Genomic DNA, 26,809 nt, shown 5'->3' with positions numbered 1-26,809 from the left:
TTTTAAAAATAAACCTAACATTTACTTGTTGTTTAGGTTTGGGGCATTTAGGATTTCTTTGCTTCACTTTAACGTAGCGCCACAGACATTTACGAGTTCAATTCGGAGCTGCCAATTGAAGAGGCCTTGACTCCGCCGAGCTCGTGGTACACCAACCCTTATTTCCTCGACCTCGAGCTCGATCGCGTCTTCTATCAAAGTGTGCATCCACTTTTCGGAACCGCGGACCGGACCGGACCGACGGTCCGGTCCGGTTCCCGATTCCGAGGGTGGCCGGTCCGGTCCGCAGCTCCGAAAAGTGGGAACCGGATCGGACCGAGAACCGCTCACTCCTAGTCTCAACAAGGAGCGGCTCACGTAAGAGTTTTAGGATAGTGAAAGGGGCATATTTGAATCGAATGGGGAGTGTGCTCAGGTGGGTGCACTCTCGGGATGATTAACTCATGAGAAGGTGCTCACTTACACGCCAAAGGACAAAATCGCGAGTTACAATATGCGTGGAATATCGAATAATACCTTAGTGAGTTAATCTAAGATCTAATAATATGGTATTAGAGTGGAACCTCCTCCAATTGTGTGGCTCGGGAATGAATTGGGTGGAAGTTGGTGGACTTATAACGACTTAGTACGATAAGGGCAAGGAGTGGTTGTCGGCCCTAGAGAGTTTAGACAAGGAGCAGCTCCTAACAGGCTTCTAGGTAGGTGTGAACGATTACAAGTTCCACTTACTTGAAAGTTACCCATCAAAACAAAATTTTCAATTTTTGAAATTTAGAACCTACCCCGCATACTTTGGAACTTAAAACTATGTTCACCCCTACTTTTAAGATGGCGAATGGGGCAAGAACGAACCGAACCGTGCATTGAAGGAAAGTCGATTCTGGAATATATATAAATATATATGTATATACGTATATATAATGGAATTAACTCACAGAGCGCCTTTTGATGTAACGGCAATACTTAGAAATTTCAAAACTAAGCGTGCTCAGATGAGAGCACTTCCAAGATAGGCGACCTCCTAGAAAGGTGCTCACATGTGCTCAAAAGGACAAAATCACAAGACTTGGTATGGAATGGGGCATAGTACTAGTCAAAGCTGACAATATCTCAGTAAATTAATCCAGAATGTCACAAAGGCATCGCTTGTCTTTCCAACAATTTTTTTTTTCATTATCGGCAACAATCGCTTGAAAGAATAAACCAACGCAAAATATTTTTTCATTATCGACAACATTTTATATCTAATTATTTTCATGAGCGATAAAAGTATTTTTCGTTCATTCATTGTTGTAAGAAATAAAAGCAATCATTTTTTAGAAAATAATTTTTAAATCATTTATTTTTCACGAAAAATAAGAATATTTCTCATAGATTTATTATTCAAGCAACACAAGATATCATTTTTCAAAAAAAAAATGATTTTCAAATTATTATTTTTCGTAAAATATTCGGAGGTTAAAAGATAAAAACATTTTCATCCGTCCGAGGAAAAGGTAGTCGGTGAGTATCGTCACACCGGAAATTAGTGTCCGAAAAAGGACACCCCCACAAAAATAGGGTAATTAACACACTAATCAGGTACTTAAATGTCGGTTTAAGACACCTTAATCATCGTTTGTGGAGACCACGACTGTCCTTCTCTCTCTCTCTCTCTCTACGACCCCAGGCGACCACCACAGAGAAGGAAAAAGGAAGCGAATTGAATTTGATTTTTCCCCATTTCTCTAGTGAGAGAAAGCCGCACAGAGAAGAGAACAGCTCAAACTCGAACGTCTCGCTTTTGCTCTGGAGAGAGAAACACACCAACCAGAAGGCATTCGAGGAAAGAGGAAAGTGCGATAGAAAGGAGAGGGAAGAAAGAAAAGGGAGAGAGAAACCTCGAATTTCGCTTGCGCTCGTCGCCTCGTTCGGCTCATCGACTTCGAACCTTCTGTCTCTGTCTTTCTCGCTCTCGGAATTGGCGTTGGAGCTTGGGACCGGCGGGGCCAACAGTCTCGGCGGCGGCCGATCTGAGTCGCCGAGTTCGATTCCGCGCGGCTCGATCGTTTCTCGCATGAGTTGAGAGGGAGGGGGAGATCGGCGGTGAATTAATCCATGGTCAGTAGCGGTGGTGTGATTCAGTGGCTTTGTCATGTGTTGTTCGATCAGTGTAGATTATGGACTTGTTGATTTTGCTATGCTGAATCGGTTGAGCCTTCTGATTGTAGCTCGAATTGCTTGATTGAACATAACGCTAGCCTGTTCGATATCGTGAATGAAAAGCATGTTGAACTTGGTTCTATTGGTGGTGTTAGGTGTGTTTTTTAGCTGAAATACCGACGCACTTTAATTGTGGGAGAGCTTAAGTAGAAGCTGCTCGGGTTTTTAAGTAAAATTTTCAACTTTATTGGTTCTCTGTGAATTAAGGTGATTAGCAGTGTTTTGACTTGAGACAGTTTGAATTGTTTGATGAATCCATTTCAGTGTTAATCAAATATGTGCGCCTCTTTATGGGAACTATCCTGAGCGACTAATGGTAGAGGCCCATAGCGAGTAGTGATCGGAATAACTAGTTGGAACTGAGGCGAGTGACTAATGGTGATTGGAGCATGGAATAGAATATGGCTACCACAGAAGAAAAACTCTGGAGAACGAAATATCGGTTTAGGCAGCTAAGTCATGCTTGCTGGCAGTATTTCTAGTTAAGTAAAGATGGTTTACAAACCTGCCGCAATCGAGAAATTGTGCGTTCCCACATCAACTTGAGGGAACGATATGGCATTGCAAACTTGTGGGCTGCCTCTTGATTTATTTCTAATTCCTAGTCCAAATTGGATGTTAGACTTTTGCAATCCAGCTTCAAGTGAACTTTAAAATTTCATGTGATACTTCAAATTGGATGTTATATTTTTTGTTTTGGAGTACTCAAGTAGCATTAGTCCACCTGAATTCGCATGTAACGAACAGCCTCAAACATGTTTGCAAGTTATTCGTTCAATGGGGTTGAGCCCAATGAAGAAGGACACGTGGTTATGTTGTTAAAACCTAATATCGCAGTTCTTCTATTTATATGGACTGTAACGCTAAGAAGATAAGTGTGCATGGAAACTACCACAAAGCACCACTGTGTGCTTTTATTGGAAAAACGAGTGACATGATTGAGGACGGTAAATATATGGTCATCAACACTTACCTCCTTGCAACCACTGAGCATGGTCTCAAGATACTTGTAAAACCTGATTATGGGAAAATCCATGATGATCAAGAATACCTAGAGCTGGCTCTAGAGAAGTTTGCAATGTTGATGATTGTAGGCAAATATCTCTACCTCAGTAGTTTTGCAGAAATTTATTTATTCATAGATGCATTCTTGAATGGCTTTGATGCGGCCTTTTCACATTTTTGTTGTGCTCAAATTGTTGTAGGCTGCACCGGTGAATATTATAGTTGGTTCTCATGTATGGGTCGAGCATCCAGTGCAGGCGTGGATTGATGGTGAAGTTTTCCGCATTAACGGTGAAGAAGTTCATATTCGTACAATAGATGGAAAAACGGTGAGTTTTGTAGCACACCTACTGTGCAAATGAGGTTTTCTTATTGTTGAAGAAATAATAATTTCTGTTATTTGATAATAATCACAGTAGGGTTACATATATATGACCTTGACCCTTATTACTATTCTACCCTCACAACCAACCAGTACTTTCCAACACTTATCATAAAAGTAAGGTTTTTCCGACCAAATGTTATGCTATTATCTGTCCAAATGACATTCTATCCAGCTTTTAAGACAGGGTACTTGTTGAGATGGTTCTGTTTTGGAGTTCTACTGAGAAAGAGAAGATTATACCAGAAAATTCTACTGAGGAAGTCTTGTTGTACTTTGTTACCGAGGGGAGAGACGATAATTTTGTCTGAAAAGCTTTGCTGTAATGTAGAGCGCCGAGACACTCCTCGTTGTGCTACTGATGATGCTATTTCTGGGGTGATGATAATGAACTTGAATCCATGTTGCAGGTTGTCAGTAACATATCAAAAGTATATCCAAAAGATATGGAAGCTCCCCCTGGAGGTGTGGATGACATGACAAAGCTTTCATATTTGCATGAACCGGGAGTTCTTCATAACTTGGCCATGAGATATGAACTCAACGAAATCTACGTAAGATGCAGTTTCTTTATCTCACAATACAAGCTAAAATACTTGGTTGAAGTTAAACTGAAGGTGCCATTTTTGTTTTTTTTTTTTGGTATTAGACATACACAGGGAATATACTCATTGCAGTGAACCCATTTCAACGGCTACCTCACTTGTATGATACTCACATGATGGAGCAGTACAAGGGAGCTGCATTTGGAGAGCTAAGTCCTCATGTGTTTGCTGTTGCTGATGTTGCATACAGGTGAACCTTTATTTGGTTTAGAGTAAGTTTCGAAATTTTCTTGCAATGCATCTACTGATCTTGTAAGAGATATATCACAGGGAAATGATAAATGAGGGAAAGAGCAATTCGATTTTGGTAAGTGGAGAAAGCGGTGCTGGTAAGACTGAGACAACGAAGATGCTCATGCGATATCTTGCATATCTGGGTGGTCGATCTGGAGTAGAAGGACGGACAGTGGAACAACAAGTTTTAGAAGTAGGATGAAGTTCCCCCGCGCTATTGTACTTATTGATCTTTTGTTCCTTTCCATTGATGAAGGTCTATGCCTTTCGTGTTTTATCGAAATTCTGTACTTAGCTATGTGCTTTGTCTCTGACTTTCACAGTCTAATCCAGTTCTTGAAGCATTTGGAAATGCGAAGACCGTCAGGAACAATAATTCAAGGTGAGTAGGCAATAGATCTGCTGCCTGTTGCGATGAATAAACCTCAATGGACAACTAGCTTGAAAGACAGTTGTGGACTGTTCCTGCCTTACCAGTTTCGCTGCCTGGATGTTCTGCTTGAACTTGATCTGTATCACAGCCTGCACGAAAATCTAGTGCTGCTCTCATCTTAAAAAATAAATCTGCAATCACTACAATGCTCAGAATTTGTGGAAGGCTGATGTTTGTTGGGCCGTTTTGGACCTCAAATTTCTTGCCTGTTTCTGTGTACCCATTTTTTTGGCCCTAGATCCCTGTTCATTACACTTAAGAAGAATACTTGGATAGCATTGGAGATATTTTTATATTGAGGAGGGGTTATCTTACAACTTTTCCATGTGTGCTGGGTTTACTCTAATGTAGTCGTTTTGGAAAGTTCGTGGAGATCCAATTTGACAAGAGTGGGAGGATATCTGGGGCAGCTGTAAGGACTTATTTGCTTGAAAGATCCCGAGTTTGCCAAATTTCAGATCCTGAGAGAAATTACCATTGCTTCTACCTTCTTTGTGCGGCTCCGCAAGAGGTGATTGCTCTCGTGACTGGTCTTTAGTGTTTTACCTGCTTCTTTAAACAATGCTTAATGATAGTTTCGAACTCTTTGGATTCCTAAGGAATGATTGAATACTTGCTTAACAGGAAAGAGAGAGATACAAATTGGGAGACCCTAAGTCATTCCATTACTTGAATCAGTCCAGCTGTTATGAGCTGGATGGAATCGATGATGCCCACGAGTACCTCGCAACCAGAAGGGCCATGGATATTGTAGGAATTAGCGAGGAAGAGCAGGTTTGTCCTTTTCTCTTCTGTCAAGAACTCTCAGAAATAGCCCTCGTTTCCAGTTGAATCTAATCTCATTGCAAATGCTTATTTCAGGAGGCAATTTTTAGGGTAGTAGCTGCAATTCTGCATCTTGGAAATGTTGAATTTGCTAAGGGGCAGGAAATTGACTCTTCGGTCATTAAAGATGAAAAGTCTAGGTTCCATCTGAAGACAACAGCTGAGCTGCTTAGGTGGGACATACTTACCCTGCTTTTAGTGTATATGGTGTTTAACTGCATGCCCGTTAACATATATGTTAATCTCTCTCAAGATGCGATGTCAAGAGCTTGGAAGATGCAATGATTAAGCGTGTAATGGTGACCCCTGAGGAGATCATCACAAGACCTCTGGATCCTGTTGCTGCTCTTGGTAGCAGGGATGCCCTAGCGAAAACTATTTATTCTCGCTTGTTTGATTGGTAATTAACCTTCTCAACTCTCTTACTGCTTTCTGCCTGCTTTCTTGGCTTGCCCTGAATTTGTATGTCATTCACTGCATATGTTTTCCTATGAATCTGAAGAACTTTATTTTTTCTACTTTTGCTATGGGTCATCAAGAGGGCAAGGCTTAATGTAGCTGTAATAGGTCATTCCATTATGGCCTGACGTTACAGGTTCATGTCATGGAAACAGCCTCTCTCAGAAATTAGGGGAGGGTAGGCTGCATAGATTAATCCCTCCCAACTCCCACAGTGTGGGGAAGCTTCTGCAGTTGGACGCTCTGGCTATAGAATACCAGGAATAATTAGATTAGGAATAGGATAATCGCAGTCCACTAGAGGCCTTTCATGGAATGGCATATACATAAACTGTGTTGCTGCAGCATCAGAGGGATCATTGTGAGCTGTTTGCAAAGATTCAGTATTCTGTTGAAATGGAAACTTAATTAATTATCAAGTCTTTTTCTGTGAAAGTGTATTCTTTCAAGGGAAAATTCCAAATAATGGCATGAAGTGTTCTAATTTTCTCAAATAAGGGCGTGAAGTGCCCCTATTATTTCAAAGAAGGACTGACCAAGGGCATTTTTGTCATTTTTTTAAAATTATTTTTTCCTTTTTTTCCCCTTGCTTTTCGCTGGTGGCTGGTCTCAAGCAATGGCCTGCCACCGGCGAGGGTTGGGTGAGACCGCCGTCGCCCGGGCGGGGCGAGGGTCGCCTAGATGACCACCGACGAGGGCTTGGGCGAGGCTGGCGGGCTGTGAGCGAGGCGACTCTCGCCGGCGGCAACAAAGATAAATTAAGAAATGTGAAAAAAAAGGAAAAAAGCGAAAAAGGAGAAAAAAAAAGTAAATGACGAAAATGCCCTTGGTTAGGCCCTTTTTGGAATCCATGAGAGCCCTACAGGCTCTTATTTGGAATTTTCCCTTTTTTCAATGAAATCATGAAGAAACTTGAGCAACAATGGCACCTGAACCGTATAATATGCTGTTTACTTTTCAAGTATATCGCGGATTTAATCATTGTTTAAGCCTATATTGTGTTCGTGTTGCTGTTTTCTCCTTCCTATTAGAGTTGGATTGATGCTTGCTTCTGTTGATCTTTTGAATGGCAGGGGTTGTTTTGTTATATCTGTTACTTTATAAACAAACAACAATTAAACTCCTCTACAAAAGTTTTTTTTGGGTAAGGGACTCCTCTACAAAAGTTTAAGCTTTAACAATTTCATTTTTCTTCCCAGGCTTGTGGATAAGATTAACAGTTCAATTGGGCAAGATCCCAACTCAAAGCAATTGATTGGGGTTCTTGATATTTATGGATTTGAAAGCTTTAAATTCAACAGGTAAGCCATTAACTTTTGACATGTGTGAAAGAAGCATATGATTGACACTTGGATCTGATTATTGTTCTTTACTAGCTTTGAGCAGTTCTGCATCAATTTTACAAATGAGAAACTGCAGCAACATTTTAACCAGGTTCATAAAACTCTGTTATGCCTTTATTCCAAATATAGTTTTTGGGTTCACTACCCTGATCTTTGGTAAAGTGTGTCCACAGCATGTCTTCAAGATGGAACAGGAGGAATATACCAAAGAAGAGATCGACTGGAGCTACATAGAGTTCGTTGATAATCAAGATGTCTTGGATCTGATTGAGAAGGTGTCTGGTCCTCGCCAATTTGTTTTTTTTCCTTCCTTAATTAGCTGTTATCAGATTTTTAACCTAATTTCATGGTGAGTTAGAAGTTCCTCATGATCACTTGAATTTTGTGTATTACTAACATCTGAAATGCTTCAAATCTTGCAGAAACCTGGAGGGATCATTGCCCTTTTAGATGAAGCCTGGTATGCAGACACTTAATTCTTTCTATTTTTCCTTTTATCCTAGGCCATTTTGTAACTGTTTCATGATTTTTGGGTTCCTGCGATGGACTTGTATATGGTAGCAGGTATCTATTTATTCGTCACATCAATAGAATGTAAGTCTGGCTTCGTCATGTGACTTACGCTCTGATTGTTTTACAGCATGTTCCCTAAGTCGACACATGAAACATTCGCTCAGAAGTTGTATCAAACCTTTAAGAACAACAAGCGCTTTATCAAACCTAAGCTTTCCCGCACAAGTTTTGCAATATCTCACTATGCAGGGGAGGTAACTATTGTTTTGCTTTCATCAATTAAAGTCCCGTTCCAGTCATTTATTCATGACATCGACTGTTTCTTAATGTTTCCAGGTCACTTATCTGGCTGATCTGTTCCTTGATAAGAACAAAGATTATGTTGTGGCAGAACATCAGGCTCTTTTGACGGAATCCAAATGCCCCTTTGTGGCAGGTCTATTTCCTCCACTTCCTGAAGAATCATCAAAGTCCTCCAAATTTTCTTCAATTGGTTCCCGGTTTAAGGTATGTTGGCTTGTGTTGTTCGTCGGTTGTCTTGGTGGAATAGTAAGGACAAGTTTGGGAAAACTTTGAAAAGCAGCTTTCTACTTCTAAACCCTGTTGACGGAAAGTTTTCACGCCCTAAGTCTCCCTTTGAAAGCCCAAAGTCCTAAGCTACTATCGCTTTCAGTCAAAGGACTTTGTGATTCAAAAGCTGATTTTCAAAGTTTTCCCAAACTTATCCTTTGTCTTACCAAGGGGCAGATGCCTATAATTTTTGTGTTCATTAGGTTTAGAAATTAACTTCGTTGGTAGTCAAATCCTAAATACTTCACTCCAGAAGTTCCTTATATCTTTGTAGTTAAGGAATCTTTCCTTCAGATTATATCTTTGGCTCATTCAAGCTTAGTCCAGCACATCAAGCACATTAATGCATTGTGACTTATCTTTGCAAGTCAGAAGCGATCTTGGGAAAGCAACTTGCCGGAGAGAAGGGAATTCTCTTGAGAGCATCCCAAAGCTAGGTCAAACTAATTTTGTTGAACTAGATAGAGCGAAAACCAGGATCTATTACCCTGACGTGGAAATTTCTACTGAAAGGGGATGTCTATGGAGCTTCAATTAGTGAATTCTGCCTTTTGTATTCTTCTATTGTATTGTTTTTATTGTACTAATACAGGAAAACACCAGATATGTCATATGCAGATTGTAACATTGTATCATAGCACACTTACCATAAAAATAGTCATAGGACACTCTACAATTGACGTTTCAAATTGCACAACATCCTAGCATTGGCCTTGGGACTGGCTCAGAGAAATAACCTCAAGCAGGAAGAAGGGAGTGTGACTTGGCATGCACCAAGAAGTCTTCATTATTGTTTAGGAATGCTATTGCTGCTTGATAAATTGCTTTATTTTGAAGTGCTCTGTTTAATCATTGCTACTTCAGATAAGTCAATTCTGGAGATTAGTATTTGATCAACTTCATTGTTGTGGGACAAATACTGCCTTTCATCTAAGAGTGAGATGTGTATTCAAATGCAGATGCAACTTCAATCCTTGATGGAGACATTAAATTCCACAGAACCTCATTATATCAGATGCGTGAAGCCAAACAATGTCCTGAAGCCTGCCATTTTTGAGAACTCTAATATAATTCAACAGTTGCGCTGTGGAGTGAGTATACTTTGCTTTGTTTCTGTTCTTGTCAACTTGAAATCTCATGTCATGGTCTTTCGGTCCCATCTGAGCCTTCTTTTTCCTTTTAGGGTGTTCTTGAGGCAATTAGGATTAGCTGTGCTGGATATCCGACTCGACGGACATTTTATGAATTTCTTCTCCGTTTCGGTGTCCTTGCCCCAGAGGTTCTGGAAGGAAAGTGAGTGTCAGATCCCTGTGATCATTCAGTATTTCTAACACTCATGTCTGTTTGCACCTAACACGGTACTAGCAAACATAAATGGGCGCAACTACCAAATGTTGCATTGTCCTTATTCTTCCTGATGGTTGTCTTGTTATGCTGCGCTTTTTTATGGCCTCATTGTGTTTCTTCCTTCTCTGTAGTTATGATGACACGACAGCTTGTCAAAAGATACTGGATAAAAGGGGACTGAAGGGCTATCAGGTACTTCAACCATCTCCTTAATTGGAACCTTTTATTTTCTTGAGATGCCATGGAGACAAGTTGTCCGATTAAAGACATAAAATAACCCGCATGGAAGTTGGGTAGTAGTACTTGTTCGTCATACCTATCCTCATCCTGCATGAATATGGTGAAGATATGGAAGCAGGGATAGCTAAAGGAATGAAATGAGTTAATGTAGAAAACCGTTAGGACTTGGGCCATTTACAAAAACATACTGCAGATCATTTTCGTCACCGTACTTGACATATTAAGATTTTACACGACTTTCAGACATTTTCTATAATAGAAGTAGAATGTGGAAGCGAGGAAGTCTGACATAAACGAATGGTTTAAGGCAATGAACAGCAGCATAGTGTGAGGCCATCCATTTTCACGATTGAAAATATTGGCCTTCGTTGATGGCTGTGCCTAGTTGATCAGATGATATTCATGGCTTGAGAACGTGATGCACCTATTGCAATACTTGTCCATTGAGCTGGATGAGACATCCTCTTCAAGACGCCATTTATTGGGCTTTCGATTAGGAACTACACACTTTATTGCAAATTTTAGATATTCTTGAAATTAGCGGACTCACATCACCTTCTAGTGGTCAAGTGAATTATTAGCGCTTTGCCCTGCGGGACAGAGAAAATTGAAGCAACAAACGACCAAGTTAGTGTACCAATGTCTTGGCACAGTTACACTCAGGGTAGTGTGCCTTCTTAAATGATGGATATATCCTGTCCCACCATAGAGGGGTACGTGGACCATTGCTGGTGTTGGCTGACTTTTATCCCTTGCAGATAGGAAAGACGAAAATTTTCCTAAGAGCTGGGCAAATGGCAGAGTTGGACGCAAGGAGAGCAGAGGTGCTAGGAAATGCTGCAAGAATAATTCAAAGGCAAAGTCGTACATATATTGCTAGAAAGGAATTTATTGCATTGCGTAAAGCAGCAATTACAATGCAATCTTGTTTGCGAGGTATATTTTCTTCTTTGAAACTGTGTCAAGTACATCCGTTTCTGCTTCATAGGGGTTTACTTAATGGACACGTGAAATGGAAATGCTGGAGTCTCTGTCGTATGGCATACTACTATGTGCTGAAAAGTCTATATTCCTTAGACATAGCTTGGTTTTCTAACACATGATTGTAGTTCCTTATGAAAATAGGAAGTCTGTGAGGTGTCCTACTGAGAAGCATTCCATTTTGTTCCGCTTCCACATGGTCCATAATGTTAATTGTGTTTCAGCCTCAGTAAATATACTGATTAGAATGATAATTGTCATTTTCTTTGCCACCGTGAGTAGGTAAACTGGCATGCAAGCTCTATGAGCAGCTGCGAAGGGAAGCATCAGCCCTGAAGATTCAGAAGAACTTCCGCCAATATGTGGCGAGGAAGTCATACCTTTCTGTAAGGCTGTCTGCAATTACATTGCAAACAGGCTTAAGGGCCATGACTGCTCGAGATGAATTTAGATTCAGAAAGCAGACTAAGGCAGCTGTTATTGTTCAGGTCTCAATGCTGACTCTCTTTGAATTTATTGTCTTTGAGGAAGTTACACGCGTTGCTTGATGGAAGCTTTAAAGTTAGCTCTAAATGTTCTGGAATGAAATTGAGTTCAAACTCAAAATGATCATGATCACCGTGTATTTTCCTTCTCTGTAGGCTCATTTGCGGTGCCACACTGCATATTTATATTATAGAAGTCTTCGCAAGGCTTCTATCGTTACACAATGTGGTTGGAGAAGAAGAGTTGCTCGTCGAGAACTCAGAAAACTAAAAATGGTTTGATTTATGTTCTGTGGACACATCTTGCTTCGGAGCTTGGTTTTGTATATGCCTACTTGATAAATTCAGGCACTGACTTTTATTGTATATTTATCTAGGCTGCACAGGAAACGGGTGCTCTCAAAGAAGCTAAAGACAAACTAGAAAAGCGGGTGGAAGAGCTTACATGGCGCTTGCAGTTGGAGAAGCGATTAAGGGTATGCTGTCTTGGACTGATCTTCAGTGTTGTGAGCTCAATTGTTAGGACAAACAATTCCATGGGGTCACTCACTGTTTTCTTGTTATGTAATATGAATTTTAGACGGATTTGGAAGAGGAAAAGGCACAAGAGATTGCTAAGTTGCAGGAAGCTTTACATGCTATGCAAACACAAGTGGAAGAAGCAAATGCCAAGGTCATCAAAGAACGAGAGGCAGCTCGAAAAGCTATTGAGGATGCTCCACCAGTTGTGAAGGAGACTTCTGTAATAGTGGAAGACACAGAGAAGATAAATAAACTGACAGCTGATATAGAGAGCTTGAAGGTACACCATCATACTGAGTATTGTGTTATCTTTAGCACATGATCTCATATCCCACTTCTGATCTATAATGATGCGTGGAACCAAATTCCACTGGTGACATAATAGCTACTAGTCCGAACTAGAAAATTTGAAATGTCAAGGACATCCAATTCGGTAAGTTCTCTGCTTGGTGCTGCTGATAACTGTAATTTCTGTGGTTTTAGTAAGTTTAATGAAATACTAAAAGCTTGTGAAGATTAAGCGATAATTTGGTGGTGCTGAAGCCAATTGGCATGCAAAGTTCGTGTGATGCTACAGGATATAACAAAAGAAAGGACATTTCTCTTGACTCTTTTAGATGAGGATTTTCTCTTGGAAGCAATTCTAGTAGTGGTGTCCTTACTTAATCATGTCAAAAAGAGGAATGATCTGACTTTTGGTCAATCTCAAGTAACGGCTGAACTAAATCTAACAGTCAGATATATCAGCTTCTTTTTATGCATGGACATCAGGAGGTCATAGTATTAGCATAGTTTGGTATACACAAGCTTTGTGCTTGTTTCTTTGCCCAAAGTCTGTAAATATATGATCCTATCATATATCCAGCTTGAAAATCCCCTTTTTTTCTTTTAACTATGTATTGGCATAACCAATGTGATTGCTTCATCCATTTTGTCTATGTTTGCTGAATTTGAAATTAGCGTGAAACACTAAGTTAGAAAGCTTTGTGGCTTTACAGGCTTTGCTTACATCAGAAAGAGCAGCAGCAGAAGAGACAAAGAAAGCTCATGCGGATGCAGAGGCCAGAAATTCAGAACTGGTTCGAAAGCTTGAAGATACAGAGCGAAAAGCTGATCAGCTTCAGGATTCTGTGCAGAGGTCTGTTAGATGCAAATATTCTTGGTGGCTCTAAACTGCTACATCTTATGCTGATGTCTGTATTTTGTCTTGTTTTATGAATACAGAAGCATATATCTTCCCTTGCTGCAGACTATGATTCCTTTGCTCCAGGAAATATAAGTTCATCACATTGCTTTTGTTTCTATTCTTCAGGCTAGAAGAGAAGTTGTCCAACACAGAGTCAGAAAATCAAGTGCTGCGTCAGCAAGCACTGACTATGTCACCGACAGGGAAAAACTTGTCTGCACGACCGAAGACTCTTATTATGCAGGTACGGATAGGCCTTAATTAATGCGTGGTTGTTTGATGTGACTATAGATTTTAAATTTGGGAAATGAAATGCAGAGAACACCTGAGAATGGAACCGTTACAAATGGAGAAACAAGGGTTGCATTGGTGAGAACTTACATATATTTATTCAATTCTACTACTATCAGGATTTTTCAGTCAAGCATTTGTTAAATAACCTGCTTCTTTTGCAGGACATGTCTTTGGCTACACCAACACGTGAACCTGAATCTGAAGAAAAACCACAGAAATCGCTTAATGAGAAGCAACAGGTTAGTGATGATTAGAATTGCATGAAATTAATGGTGTAATGCATTCTTCATTTTCACATATTCATTCTACTCCAGCTTTCCTGGTCCTGTTTTATTCCTGTCCAGTAATTTTCAATCACTCTCTTTTCAGGAAAACCAGGAACTGCTGATAAAATGTATATCACAAAATTTGGGTTTTTCTGGGGGCAAACCTGTTGCTGCGTGTGTAATTTACAAATGTCTACTTCATTGGCGATCATTTGAGGTTGAAAGGACTAGCATATTTGACCGTATAATCCAAACGATAGCTTCAGCAATAGAAGTAAGTGCCCTCTTCAACCACTTTTCTCTCCATCCTGTAATCTGTAATTCTGTCCGTCGCATTATTAAAAATTGGTCAGTTCACAAGTGATTTCACTAGTCACTGATGCCCTCTGCAATTTGATGAAGGTCCCGGATAATAATGGCGTGTTAGCTTATTGGTTATCTAACACATCAACTTTGCTGCTACTGCTTCAACACACTCTTAAAGCAACTGGAGCAGCTAGCTTGACGCCACAGCGAAGGAGAACGTCGTCTGCTTCTCTTTTTGGGAGGATGTCGCAAGTAATGGAACGAAATTTTGGATATCTACCCTTACATGATTTAGTTTCCGTGATTTGAGCTCCATCTGTTTGCAAACTTCACTGTTTGAAATTGTAGGGGCTACGTTCGTCTCCTCAAGGTGCTGGACTTTCGTTCCTCAATGGTAGAGGGCTCACAAAGCTGGATGATTTGCGACAAGTTGAGGCCAAGTATCCAGCTTTGCTATTTAAGCAACAGCTTACTGCTTTTCTGGAGAAAATTTATGGAATGATGCGAGACAACCTGAAGAAAGAGATTTCTCCATTGCTCGGGCTATGTATCCAGGTAGCCACTGAGTCGCAGAACTCAATTATGATGTAGTGCATTCTCACTTATTGCTATAAGCTAGATTATAATGAGTGTCACGGTCAACTAGGAAGTTATACAGTTCCTTATGCTCAGAGAAAATCAGATCGATAGTAACATGGCTAGATATTAATGGCAATTTTTTTGAGACTTCTAATTCTCCACCATGGAAATATGAGCAAGGCGATGTTACCTACCAAATAAAAGGCTTGTTCAGGAAGACCATCTAATTCTCCGGAAAGGATCAATTTAAACCCTCTAATTGTTTCTGCTAGACCAACATATTTCCCGGGAGGACGGGTAAATACTTCTGCTACGAACTTAGAAATGGAGAGTAAATTGAAGAAATGACCTCAAATCTTTGTGTACTAACCCCTAATAGAATTGTTTGGGATTCAGAAGTTAAAGAAATTATTTTATCTACTAATATTGGACAAATTGGCGTATTACCAAATCACGCGCCTATTGCCACAGCTGTAGATATAAGTATTTTGAGAATATGCCTTAATGACCAATGGTTAACAATGGCTCTGATGGGGGGTTTTGCTAGAATAGTGTAGACCTTTTCATGTGCCCAGGACAAGCTCTATGATCTGTCCCAATTTTTCAGTTGTGGCCTACAGAAAAGAACATTACTTTCATGATGCTGGTCTTCGAAATGTAGACCAGTTGCCGATGTTCTAGATATAAATTAGTCATCAGGTTCCATAAGTGTGCTTTGAGGTGTAGACTTTCTTCTGCTCTAAGTGTTTATGAACCTAATGCAGGCCCCCAGGACATCAAGAGGTAGTTTGGTCAAAGGACGTTCTCAAGCTAATGCTGTTGCTCAGCAAGCTTTGATTGCTCACTGGCAAAGCATAGTGAAAAGCTTGCACAATTATCTCCAGACTATGAAAGCAAACAATGTAAGTAATTTGAAAGTTAAAGCTTATTGCTGCTAATGGTTGTTTCTTGCCTTTCACGAGCTATGCATTCTGTTGTGATTCCTCAGGTCCCACCTTTCCTAGTTCGTAAGGTGTTCACACAGATATTCTCCTTCATAAACGTTCAGCTATTTAACAGGTGACTGATTGTAAAGCACAATAGTGTCACCAGTGAACACATCCGTTCATGCTCCATTAGTATCTAAGTGACAAACTTTTGCATTCTTCTTTTGCAGTCTTCTTTTACGGCGAGAGTGTTGCTCATTTAGTAATGGCGAGTATGTAAAATCAGGGTTGGCTGAACTAGAGCAGTGGTGCCATCAAGCAACTGAGGAGGTGAGCACTGGCTCTCTCTTGGATGATTCATTCTTCAATTTTCTTGGATTTTTGGTTTCCGTTGCTGAACTCTTCTTGTAAGCAGTATGCAGGTTTAGCTTGGGATGAATTGAAGCATATTAGGCAGGCCGTCGGATTTCTGGTAACGTACATTTGAATCTCTAACCTAGTAAGATCATTAGTGAAGAAGTTGCTGACTTTCTCCTTTAAATTTCTTAACAACGCAGGTCATACATCAGAAACCCAAGAAGACCTTGAACGAAATCACAAAAGAACTTTGCCCGGTGAGTGAATTGCCATCTTTGCACTACTCAAGCCTTGTGCTGCAGTTTTCTTTTTCGTCCACTTCTTGGACACGCTCTTGATTTTTCGCATATGCTTCTCTGCCTTTTCAGGTTCTAAGCATACAGCAGTTGTACAGGATTAGTACGATGTATTGGGATGATAAATATGGCACGCATAGCGTGTCTTCAGAAGTAAGTAAACAGTGTATCTGCAGTGCTGGTTTATGGTCCCTGTGGTATATACGCAACTGATTTTGTCGTTTAGGCTTCGTTTGTTTCGCGCAAGATGAATGAATTTTGAAAAATATTTTTCTAAAAATGATTGTTTGTATTGCTGAAATAATTAGTCAATGAAAAATGTTTTATTACGTACAATATATTATGTCTAGATATTTTCGTTGATGATGCAAATATTTTCCGTTCATTTATTTTTGTAAGCGTGATTGCTTTTTTAGGAAATTCTTTTCCAAATCTTTCATATTCCTCGAAATAAACAGAGCCATAGATATGTTAGCGTTGCCTCAAGATTATTCTAACTTCCAGTTTTCCCCATTCAGGTTATTTCGAGTCTGAGAGTCATGATGACCGAGGACTCAAATAACGCGGTCAGTCGCTCGTTCTTGTTAGACGACGATTCAAGGTATTCAATTATGCTTCTGTTCATTTCTTTCAGCAAGTCTTGGCTCCCCACTTGGATCATCCTCCAAGAGCGCAACTTGGTTTCTAATCAAGCTTGAAAATTTCAATGCAGCATCCCCTTCTCCGTGGATGACATCTCGAAGTCAATGCAACAAGTAGACATAGCCGATGTCGATCCTCCGGCATTGATACGTGAGAACTCCGGTTTTGGTTTCTTACTTCCACGCTCAGAATGAGGGTGCTCGACCACATTTTCAGGCCTCAACTTTCACATCACACCAAGCTTCAACAGATCAAAACCGACAACCTTGTGCATATATTGTTTTGTCAGTGTCCATATATGACATTCTCGATCAACCCGGACTATTTATATTTGGTTGATGTCCGGGTCGATTCAATTCTTTTTTCCTCCCCTCAAGTTTCTTCAACGCGAGGGGCATTCTTTAGTTTAAGCCATATCACCATGGTGGTGATATGTGCTATTTCAGATTGGTGGGTCGGATCCCGCCAATTCGATTCTGCCTCCAACAGGCAATTTTCATGTTCAATTTGGCCTTTCTATTCATTTTTCTTTTCTTGGGTGAGGGCTTCATTCATATTTGGTGATGGCTTTGGTTTCTTAGGTATTATAGTGGTTTGGGATTTCTTTGTTTCCTTAGTCTAAGTGGTGACAGCAGCTGCTGGTCAAGGGCAATCATATGTATCGTACATGAGAGGAAAAGTAATTCAATTTTTAATTTTTCCTTTAAAGACCCCAACATTGTCATTTGCAGGCGATGCAGCAATTTCAATGTATCATCCTCAAGCATGAAGCATAATGAGGCAATCGATATACCACAACATCTGTACTAACTCTAACAATGCGACCAAAAGCTTGTCACAACTCATTCTGCTCTTGCTCATTATATTTTCTTTTCTGGGCTATAACTCGACATATCTCACTAGCTTTTTTCTGAAGCTTAAGATGACATTCCACGTCCAAACCTTGCAACAAAACTTCGAATTCACCTCCATGATAACTTTCTCTTACATTGGAGTAACAAACTCTAGAAGAAAAAGAATCAGTAAAGGAATGCAACCTTGGACTAGCTGGGAACAAATCGGCATCGTTGAGCCACCTTAACATGTTCGCAACCATGAGGCAGCTGACGCGTGGGCGCAATGGAAGTTCTACAAGTGATGAAGATTTGAGTATGAGGCATACCAATCTGTGCTATGATTGGGGCGTTTCAGTGGAATTAACTGCATCGGGAGGATTGTCAGTTGCAACGGGGGCTTGCTCCTGCTGGTTTTGTCCATGTCGTGTTTCTGTTTTCTTCTTCTCCTTGAGAATGACCTGCCTCGGCATAACTTCCAAGAGAAAGCTTCCGCCGTTCCAAATTGTTGCAGACACCTTCAGTATTTGGAAGACCACGTGCAGTCTATATGACAAAAAGATTGGGACCGCAAGCGCCATGGTTGCCACGGTAAATAATCCTTGAAGCAGAGTGTACATGAGAAGCCGATTGTTATCTCCTAGTAAGCCGCTCAAACGCCACCATATGTTGTTTGCTTTCTGTGCCTTCTTAGACAATTCTCTACGGTCATAAGCCAAAAGATTTCAGCAAAGCACTCTGAAATGAATAAGATAGGATACAGAGTGTCCTTTTTCTTGTGGTTGTGGGTGCGCGAGTATGCACTCTGATTTTTGTGGAATAAATAGGATGAAAGAGACGGAGAGACAGAGTCGACTAACCTATAAGAAGTCATAACTTCAGGATCTCTTAACAGTCTCTGTCGACGTAGAACATTAACTATGAGCACATAAAGAACCTGCCAAAGAGTATAAGCAACCAAGGGAATCACAAACAGCCAAGTCCAGAGATAGGACTTGTCTTCCACGTATGGCCACGAGACCCTTCGTGCTGTTCCTTCAGGATGCATGGCAGCAAAGGTTGCAGGATTCCACCATCTTATGGTAAAAAAAACTAATCCTGAATGAACAATGATTTCTTTTCATTAGATACTTGAACACTCTTTTAAGGAGTCACTTGGACAGAAGCAGCGACCCTGAGGACTTGATGCTCCAAAAAACGCTTCCGTAAAGCAAATAGAATCTCTACATGTTTTTATAAGTTCAGGTACTATTGATGAAATCATGAATTTGAAGCATCATTTGGTGGATAAGTAACATTTATGGAGGTAAGTATGCTAAGATCTCAATCAAGAAGCAGCCTCATGAGCTGTGATGAAGTAACATTTATATAGAAACTTGCACTTGATAAAGCCATTCAACATGTCATACAAGTGCCCTCTTCATTCTCCAATCCAAATCGCTCAATTTTTGTTTCTTCACCTTGAGATTGATTAAGATTGGTGCCATCAATTATAAAGCCAACTTACCTCATGAAAGAACTCCAAATTAAAAAAAAAAAAAAATGCCGCAAAATAAACCAGCAACAGGAGCTCTCTCAGGGAAGAGGAGCAGAACAGAACGGCAAGAAGCTTACTAAATGCTACCAGTTCCATTCAATAACTCTCACCACTGGATTATCGGGTAGTTACTAGACAGATCAGTGAGAAGATCTTTTCATTGTGGTCAGATAACTAAGTTATTCTACAAGATAGTCCTCTTCAGTCAGGAAGATGTGGCTGTTCCATATATTAGATACTTACACATCTTTCAAAATTTTATCAAGTCGACAAAAATAATCAAGGCAATATTGCATTGACAAAATTAAAATGGCCCTCAACATTGCAAGCTGGATAACCAAACAAAAGCTAAACTATATGACTCAAGATACTTAGGATGCCCAAAGGGAGCATAACAACCGGGAAAATTTGTGAGGTTCACCAGATAGAATATTATCCTGTGCAACATAGAGCATAGGAAGCATCTAAAGTTTGTCACAAAGAAAAATGGATTACTACCAAGGAATCATCACAACTACAGGTACTAAGATCTTTCATGGTGTGACAATTACTCGGGACATTATGAATGAAGTGTTCAGACAACCATTTTAAAGCTCATAACACCTAAAACTACTTATGACTCCTGAATATAAAGGAAAAGGGAAGCAGTTCGGATTCTAGACTAAGAGTGAACTCACCTGGTAAAAGGTGAATGAGGACACTAACAATTTTATCAACTGAACTAAACACCAAGCTACAACGCCAGACAATCAATGCCCATGCCAATGGTCCCTGCCATAGCATTAAATGTAAAAGGATGAGAACCTCATATTAAAATGACGGACATTTACCCATGCTAGCTCTTTACCTCGGCAAAGGAGAAGCAAACCATAAAAAGCTTTTCATTTTTCGGATACAGAAGAAGATCGACCAAGAAGATAGTGTTGGCATAGTAGCAGAAGTCCTGTAAGAAACAATGTAGAATGTTAAACTTTAAAATGCTCGGTTGGAATGACTTCATGAGCTAAAACAATTATCAGAAAAAAATTATGTTGAGGATGATAATAAGAAGCTTAAGAAAATGAAAATCAACATGGCTCAGCATCTTTTATTGTTCCTGATGGTAATTTCCTTCTTTTAAGTGTCTTTCTTTGCTCTTATGAGTATTCAAAGCAGCAGCGGTACGTATATCCCTTTTGATTTTGTTTTCCCAAAACTAAAATCAGATCAGGAAATTTCTGATTGAATTTATTACAGGAATTTTCCTAAGGACCGCCTTCCCTTCTTCAACTTTTCACCACTTTCACCTTCTTAAATAGGAGACCTCTTACTAAAACATTTGTGTAATCCCGATAATACTCAATTTCTGTAACAGACACAATTTTTAGGTAAATAAATCTCTGCCCCTTTTCAACTTCTTACAACTTACACCATTTTTACCAATCCCCATATTGAGAGAGTTGGGTAAACCTGGAAATACTCAAGTCCGTGACAGGCAAAACTTCTGATTCTAATCAATCTCTACAATGAAATTCAATTGCTTAAAACCCAATCAGCACCCCACCAACATCAACATAAGTCCATCCAAGTACTTAACAAGAGGGATTTAAGAGATTACCAATAGGTAGTAATGCCATTTCTTGAACCGATAGTATATCCACCGAAGGGGGACAAAAATAACATAGAACAGACAATATACATAAGGAACATCTTGTGGTCCTGCAGTAAGGGGGAAGTTTCAGCAAATTCAAAGTTAGCAATGGGCTTATGCATCCTATTGACAAGAGAGAAGCAGTATGTCACTTACTGGCTCCAAGTAGGTAGCAAAACCCACCAAATGCGAGCACACCTAATAGATGCGTCACCTAAAAATTAATTCGTCAGGTAAAAATTTTGAATTCCTGGTTTAACAGGTCCCCATGATAGAGAATGCCCAAATTTGTAAACTTGACAAGACACAAACCAATATTCATACACCACCAGTATCAAGCCTAAGCAAAGACTCTCATTTAGCCAAAGCTTTGCGAAAGAAAAACAGAGGAAATAACATTGCCGTCTAACGGGTTCGACACCTCCGATCTGATTCAGAAATGCCACACGATGCTAACTCAGCGAGGTGGCGGGAACACATCACCGATCCCCCCCACCCAAGCCTAAGCGAAGAGTTTCGGAAGAATCAGAGAACCTTGCCTTGTTAATGAACCGCTCGTGTTCCTCGGCTCGCTGAGCGATCTTCTTAGCTTGCTTGGAGATCATCTCCTTCGTCATCTCCTTCGTCTGGGCCACTTTCTACACGAAACAACGCCCGGGACGACGTCACGAGGGTCGAGATCGAAACCACACCAAGGAAACAAACCGAAACCGACACAAAAAAAAAAAAAAAAAAAGACAAAAAGAAACTAAGCTTCGGCGAACCTTCGATCTGTCCTTCAACCGAAGCTTCACCTTGTGGAACGAATCTCCATTCGCGCGCGCGTCCTCCGCCTGCTCTTCGTGGTTCGACATTCCGCAGCAATCTTCCGAGCGAGAGCGAGCGAGCGAGCGAGCGATCGAGAGAGAGAGAGAGAGAGAGAGAGAGAAAAGGGTCTGTGTTCATCCGGAGACCGCGCACAGGAGATAAAAGAATGGTGGGAAGTGGGGTTGGGAGCAGTGAGGAGGACGATGGCGATGATGGTTAGCGAAAGACAAACAACGTAAATTAATCATCAAATCTACGGTCGGCCCCGGCGGATACGTGGCTACGGACAAGGAATATTCTTGGATTAGTCACTCTCGAATGCCGCTGCCTTTGGATATTCGTTTGTTCGTGTGTCTTCCCTCTTAAGGTGACGATCCTAATATACATCTCGCAAGGACAAAAAATGCTTTTCATTTTCATTGTCTATGAAAATTCATAAATTACATTAAAAAAAATAAAAAAAAGCACTTTTGTTTTTTTATATTCGTTTTGCTTACCCCATCACAAAAAAGTGAGCGTAAATTGCCGACGTTCAATTGCAATGATAACCATCTATATACAAGAAATACTACTATTCATCTCACCTCTCAGCATGATTTTGTAAAAATCGACATGTCACTTGTATAAACTGCAAGATTTAAACATGTTAAAAGGTTAATATCACCAAAAACCTCCAAATTAATATACTAGTGATAAATTTATCCCGAATTAAGTTTTTGACCACAAAAAATCTCAAGTTTGTACACTTGTGACAAATTTACCCTTCATTAGTTTCGTTAAATGTTGTTGTGAAATTACCGAGTTAAATGACATGTGACAGTTGACGGGTGTACTGGTTTAGGATTTTTACCCTCCGTTTGTCACATTTGCACGAGTTTAAGGTTCTTCATTGTATTAACCCAATTTAACGGAAACTAATGTAAGGTAAATTTGTCACCGATGTATCGGTTTAGGATTTTTGGTGGTCAAAAAATTAATTTGGGGCGAGCAATTGACTGGTATACTGGTTTAGGGTTTTTACCGTCCGTTTGTCACACTTGCACGAGTTTAAGGTTCTTTATGGTATTAACCTAATTTAACGAAAACTAATGGAGGGTTAATTCATCACGGATGTACCGGTTTAGGATTTTTGATGCTCAAAAAATTAATTTGGGGTAAATATATCTCCGGTGTACTAGTTTGGGATTTTTTGTGGTAAAAAAAAATTAATTTGGGGTAAATTTATCATATGTGCACCAGTTTGGAGTTTTTTGTGATTTTAACCCTATGTCAGAAATATGTCGGTTCGAAAAGGAAACTTTCTTAATTTGAAGATGTGGTTACCTAGTTTGAGTGAGTTTTCTATTTTGGATTAATCCTTATCTATATAAATAATGTGTTCTTTGTAAAGGGCATCAAATAGGCATGGTCTTCATGAATTATGTCCCAAAACAATTTGAAAGTGTTGAAACCAATTAAATCTTGTGGGTAAGATTTGTGAATTCTTTTGTGAGATGGAGCTGAACACCGTGCGAGTTATTGGGTGTAATTGGGAGTTGAAAAATTTAGAGAATATGTGAATGACTCGAGTATTGTTAAATCTACATAGTATTACTTGACAATGCTGCTTTTCTTGTAGACTTAGGTCACCCCGATCGAACAACGTAAACCTGTTTGATAGCTTATTTTTCACAACAAATGGTATCAAGCCATGTTTGGTCGTGTTAAAGCGAATCGATAGCGAGAGAAGAAGAAAAAAAATGAGAATCGACAAATTTAATGGGATGAGTTTTGATTTTCGAAAAATGCAAATTGAGAATTACCTATATCGGAGAAATCTACACTTACCCTATCCGGGGAGAAGCCAGACTTGATGAAGCAAGTTGATTGGAATTTTTGGAGGCGTTGGGTGTTATTCGGTTAGCATTGTTTCGTAACATCAAATTTAGAATCGTAAAAGAGAAGACCACTAAGGGACTGATGAATACCCTATCGAAAACATGTATGAGAAGCCCTTTGCAATCAACATGGCTTATTTGATTCGACGTATGTTTAACTTAAAGATGGGCAAAGGTGTGTCGGTTGTTGAGGATATCAATGAATTCAACGTGATTATTAGTTCATTCGGTTAAGTTCAGATTGGCTTTGATGATGAGGTACATGTTTTAATTATATTATCATCATTACCTCATAGTTGAAATATTATTGTTATAGTTATTTGCAATTTATCTAGGTCAACAAGCTTAGTGTTTGATGGGTTTGTGATTTGATTCCGAGTGAGGATATCTGTATGAGAGAATCCGGTGAATCCATGCATGTTGCTTAGTAGGTGAAAGTATAGGAAGAACTAGTACTCGAGTCGGTAGAAGTAGTATAAATCTGAACATACGCAATCGGTCTATGATTGGTGGAGCTGTTTGTAGGAGTCGTGGCAAGATGATGCGTCTTAGAATGGATTACCTTAAGCTATAATAACTTATAGTAATTAAGATAGTGTTGATTATGTCTTATCTATCACTGGGGATTTGTCGTTCGATGGATAAATTATAGATTCTGGTTATCCATTGCATGCTAAACTAAATGAGAATTTGTTTACTACTTATCAATGCATGGGTAGTAGTAAAGTGCAGTTGAGAAAACAATAGAGTATGATGTTGTGGGTATTGGCAATGTTAGAATCAGAATGCATGATGGTATTGTGATGACATTGACTAAAGTGAGGCACGTTGCAGAGTTGAAGAATAACCTAATTTAATTGAGTGCTTTAGATTCAGCTGAATGTTGGTTCTTCATAAGTTGGAGTGAAAGTTGTTCAAGGCACCTTAGATTGCCTCTCACCGCGGAAACGTCATATTTTTGTGTTTAAGAGTCTAAATTATGGCATATGCATTTGTGACACATTGGCAAGAGAAATTTGAAGGTTTTAAGTGCAAGAAATCTGTTGTATAATTATGTGGCAGAGCACCTAAATGTATGCAGGTGTTGTGACTTGAGCAAATGATGAAAAATGCATATTTTTAGGCTATGAAAAGTGAGCTATGTTGTCTTTTGTAGTGTCCGAAATTAAATTCAGATGTTATCAACAGAGAATTTATAGTTGACAAGAATTTACATGGGTATGAGTGGTTATGACAATGTTCGGACGAATCCGAACTGTCTTAAGCTAAATTTGGAGTTGAAACCATAAACTCTTAAAATAACGGGTACTAAGGTTGTAATTGACATAGAGTTAATAGTTGCAGTAACCGATGAATTTGACCGAATGTGTGTTTGGTCTCCTAATATATATGGATGTAACGGTGATTTTGCTTTATTTGTGATAAAAAGAGGTTGTGCTTGAGAATTCTTATGGAGTAGTTAAATGTGCAAGTTGACTAGCTATTGTCACGAGGTCAATGGTCATAGTGGAGTCCAAGCGCCACTTACACTTGGGAGTAGTTTGTGGCGGTTGAGCCCATGAGGAGTTGTAAGAAAGTAGCATTGAAGTTTGTGATCCAATGAAACGATTGTCACTTGGATTAAACGTCGAGCCAATGTGAAGATTATTGAAAATATGTCTCGAGTTTGAGCCCGAAAAGAGAACCTTTTAATGTGAAGAGGGTTCCTATTTGAGTGGTTACCTAATTTGAGTAAGTTTCTTATTTTGGATTCAATTCTTATCTATATAAAAAGTGTCTTAGGTGTCTTCTACGTTAATTGCACCATGAAGCAAAATGATAGTGTTGAAGTGATTTAAATTTTGTGGGTGTAATTTTGAATTATTTAGTGAGATTAAGAGATCATTTCAAGGAGAATGGTGGGGCTAAATACTGTTTAAAATATTGGGTGTAGCGTTTAAGTGACTCAAACGTGATTGTAATCTCTCTTCTATCACTTGATATATAGTTGAAATTTTGTGCTGCTCTTTTTATGGGAGTAAGTCACCCCGACCGAACAATGTAAATCGATTTTTTTTTAATTTTGTATATTTACTTCAAGGGAATTATTCTAATTGTATCATTAGATTGGCATTTCCCTTAATAATTCTTGAAAATTAGATTGTCCGATAGTTTGTTTTGATGTGTGCAAGCATATGTGTGTATGGTCTAGCTTTTGTAGAGGAATGGACAAGGGTAGTATACTTTAAGGAATATAGGAAGGTTTCATGGTATAAGGATGATTTGATTAGTTAATAATATTGATATTACAATAGTTAGAGGAGGTGTTGGTGGAGGAGCTACATGATATGGAGTTTATTTTCATGATCCTCATGCCCTTACATGAATGAGAGTACAAGCTCTATTTATAGAGCAATTCCACCGACATAGTGCAACTTGGATCTTTCTACACACATGCTAATGTGGGCTTCCCTTTACCAGAAAACCTAACCACTCCTTCAAGATTGGAACACCACTAAAATTAACATCCCACTATTATACCAGATACTTCTAGGACTTTCCACAAAAATGGATCACTTTCCAACAATAATGTTTCTCGGACTCATGTCATTATGAGTAATCATGTTGCATACAAAGTTGTCTGACCAAATTGAGACCACATAAGTAGCTTATATTATGTCATGCGTAAGGGTATTACAAACCTTCATTTACCCTGCTCTTATTTATCTTTTTTCTCTTCCAACTTTTTTTTATCCCGAATTTATATCACCGAGTTAAGTGTGCCCTTAAGAACGCTCAAGATACGTGAAAATTGACTTGCTCACCAATTTAACTCTCTACAATGTAGAAAACAAAAAGTTTAAACTCGACTTGAGGTATAAGTAAAGCTGACTCTTGATTCAGAATCAAACAATCTATTTTTTGTACATGTTTTCATGTTTATAAATCTAGTAAAATGCATCGGAATCTGATTGGTTAATTAAATTTCTAGAATACTTGAATCTCAAGTCATAAAAGTAGAATTAGCAAGTGCTTCGAGGTTATTAATAGCAAGAAACTATACACATCAATTTATTAGGTGTCATATCAATTAATTAGGCGCGACAATCGCGAGCATGACCTTGCTTTTAATTTAATCACGAGTTTG

The 26,809-nt window shown here is 39.3% G+C and overlaps 2 protein-coding genes across 3 annotated transcripts; one reads left to right on the top strand and one right to left on the bottom strand.

Moving 5' to 3' along the window:
* Positions 1 to 1,654: 1,654 nt before the first annotated feature.
* Positions 1,655 to 17,706, top strand: LOC115756360 (myosin-17-like). The gene is made up of 39 exons (XM_030696085.2): positions 1,655 to 2,100; positions 3,408 to 3,536; positions 4,000 to 4,143; positions 4,239 to 4,384; positions 4,465 to 4,621; positions 4,752 to 4,810; positions 5,213 to 5,372; positions 5,486 to 5,635; positions 5,723 to 5,859; positions 5,940 to 6,086; positions 7,345 to 7,446; positions 7,522 to 7,579; positions 7,662 to 7,763; positions 7,911 to 7,948; positions 8,129 to 8,255; positions 8,338 to 8,508; positions 9,531 to 9,662; positions 9,755 to 9,864; positions 10,050 to 10,110; positions 10,917 to 11,094; positions 11,422 to 11,627; positions 11,781 to 11,900; positions 12,002 to 12,100; positions 12,205 to 12,426; positions 13,145 to 13,284; positions 13,459 to 13,576; positions 13,651 to 13,701; positions 13,788 to 13,865; positions 13,996 to 14,166; positions 14,295 to 14,450; positions 14,547 to 14,753; positions 15,542 to 15,679; positions 15,766 to 15,836; positions 15,934 to 16,033; positions 16,119 to 16,175; positions 16,261 to 16,317; positions 16,429 to 16,509; positions 16,875 to 16,957; positions 17,069 to 17,706. Exons 1-39 carry the CDS (start codon positions 2,098 to 2,100, stop codon positions 17,190 to 17,192), a joined length of 4,590 nt encoding a protein of 1,529 aa, XP_030551945.1. The 5' UTR covers positions 1,655 to 2,097; the 3' UTR covers positions 17,193 to 17,706.
* LOC115756361 (glycerophosphocholine acyltransferase 1) lies at positions 17,508 to 22,002 on the bottom strand. 2 transcript variants are annotated; one of them, XM_048277805.1, is made up of 9 exons: positions 21,918 to 22,002; positions 21,763 to 21,877; positions 21,538 to 21,636; positions 21,155 to 21,212; positions 20,966 to 21,066; positions 20,216 to 20,311; positions 20,046 to 20,139; positions 18,692 to 18,929; positions 17,508 to 18,533 (listed from the first exon to the last, which is right to left on the bottom strand). In XM_048277805.1, exons 1-9 carry the CDS (start codon positions 21,941 to 21,943, stop codon positions 18,170 to 18,172), a joined length of 1,191 nt encoding a protein of 396 aa, XP_048133762.1. In that variant the 5' UTR covers positions 21,944 to 22,002; the 3' UTR covers positions 17,508 to 18,169. The 2 variants fall into 2 exon arrangements, with proteins under 2 accessions (XP_048133762.1, XP_030551948.1); XM_030696088.2 differs by having other exon boundaries at positions 21,763 to 21,934.
* Between the last annotated feature and the right edge of the window lie 4,807 nt (positions 22,003 to 26,809).

The sequence above is a fragment of the Rhodamnia argentea genome, chromosome 4 (genome assembly GCF_020921035.1).
Source record: "Rhodamnia argentea isolate NSW1041297 chromosome 4, ASM2092103v1, whole genome shotgun sequence".
NCBI classification, from domain to species: Eukaryota; Viridiplantae; Streptophyta; class Magnoliopsida; order Myrtales; family Myrtaceae; genus Rhodamnia; species Rhodamnia argentea.
Note: the sequence above shows the minus strand (reverse complement) of the source record. Positions and strands in the feature narration are given on the sequence as shown.

Bases quoted from the DNA above. Each gene is read 5' to 3' on its own strand.
- LOC115756360 (XM_030696085.2), top strand. The intron at 4,811-5,212 runs GTGAGTAGGCAA...ACTCTAATGTAG, and splicing joins GTCAGGAACAATAATTCAAG to TCGTTTTGGAAAGTTCGTGG. The intron at 15,680-15,765 runs GTAAGTAATTTG...GTGATTCCTCAG, and splicing joins AGACTATGAAAGCAAACAAT to GTCCCACCTTTCCTAGTTCG.
- LOC115756361 (XM_048277805.1), bottom strand. From the start codon at position 21,943: ATGAACACAGACCCTTTTCTCTCTCT. The intron at 20,140-20,215 runs GTAAAGAGCTAG...ATGCTATGGCAG, and splicing joins TTTGCTTCTCCTTTGCCGAG to GGACCATTGGCATGGGCATT. The intron at 18,930-20,045 runs GTGAGTTCACTC...TTGTTCATTCAG, and splicing joins CCTCATTCACCTTTTACCAG to GATTAGTTTTTTTTACCATA.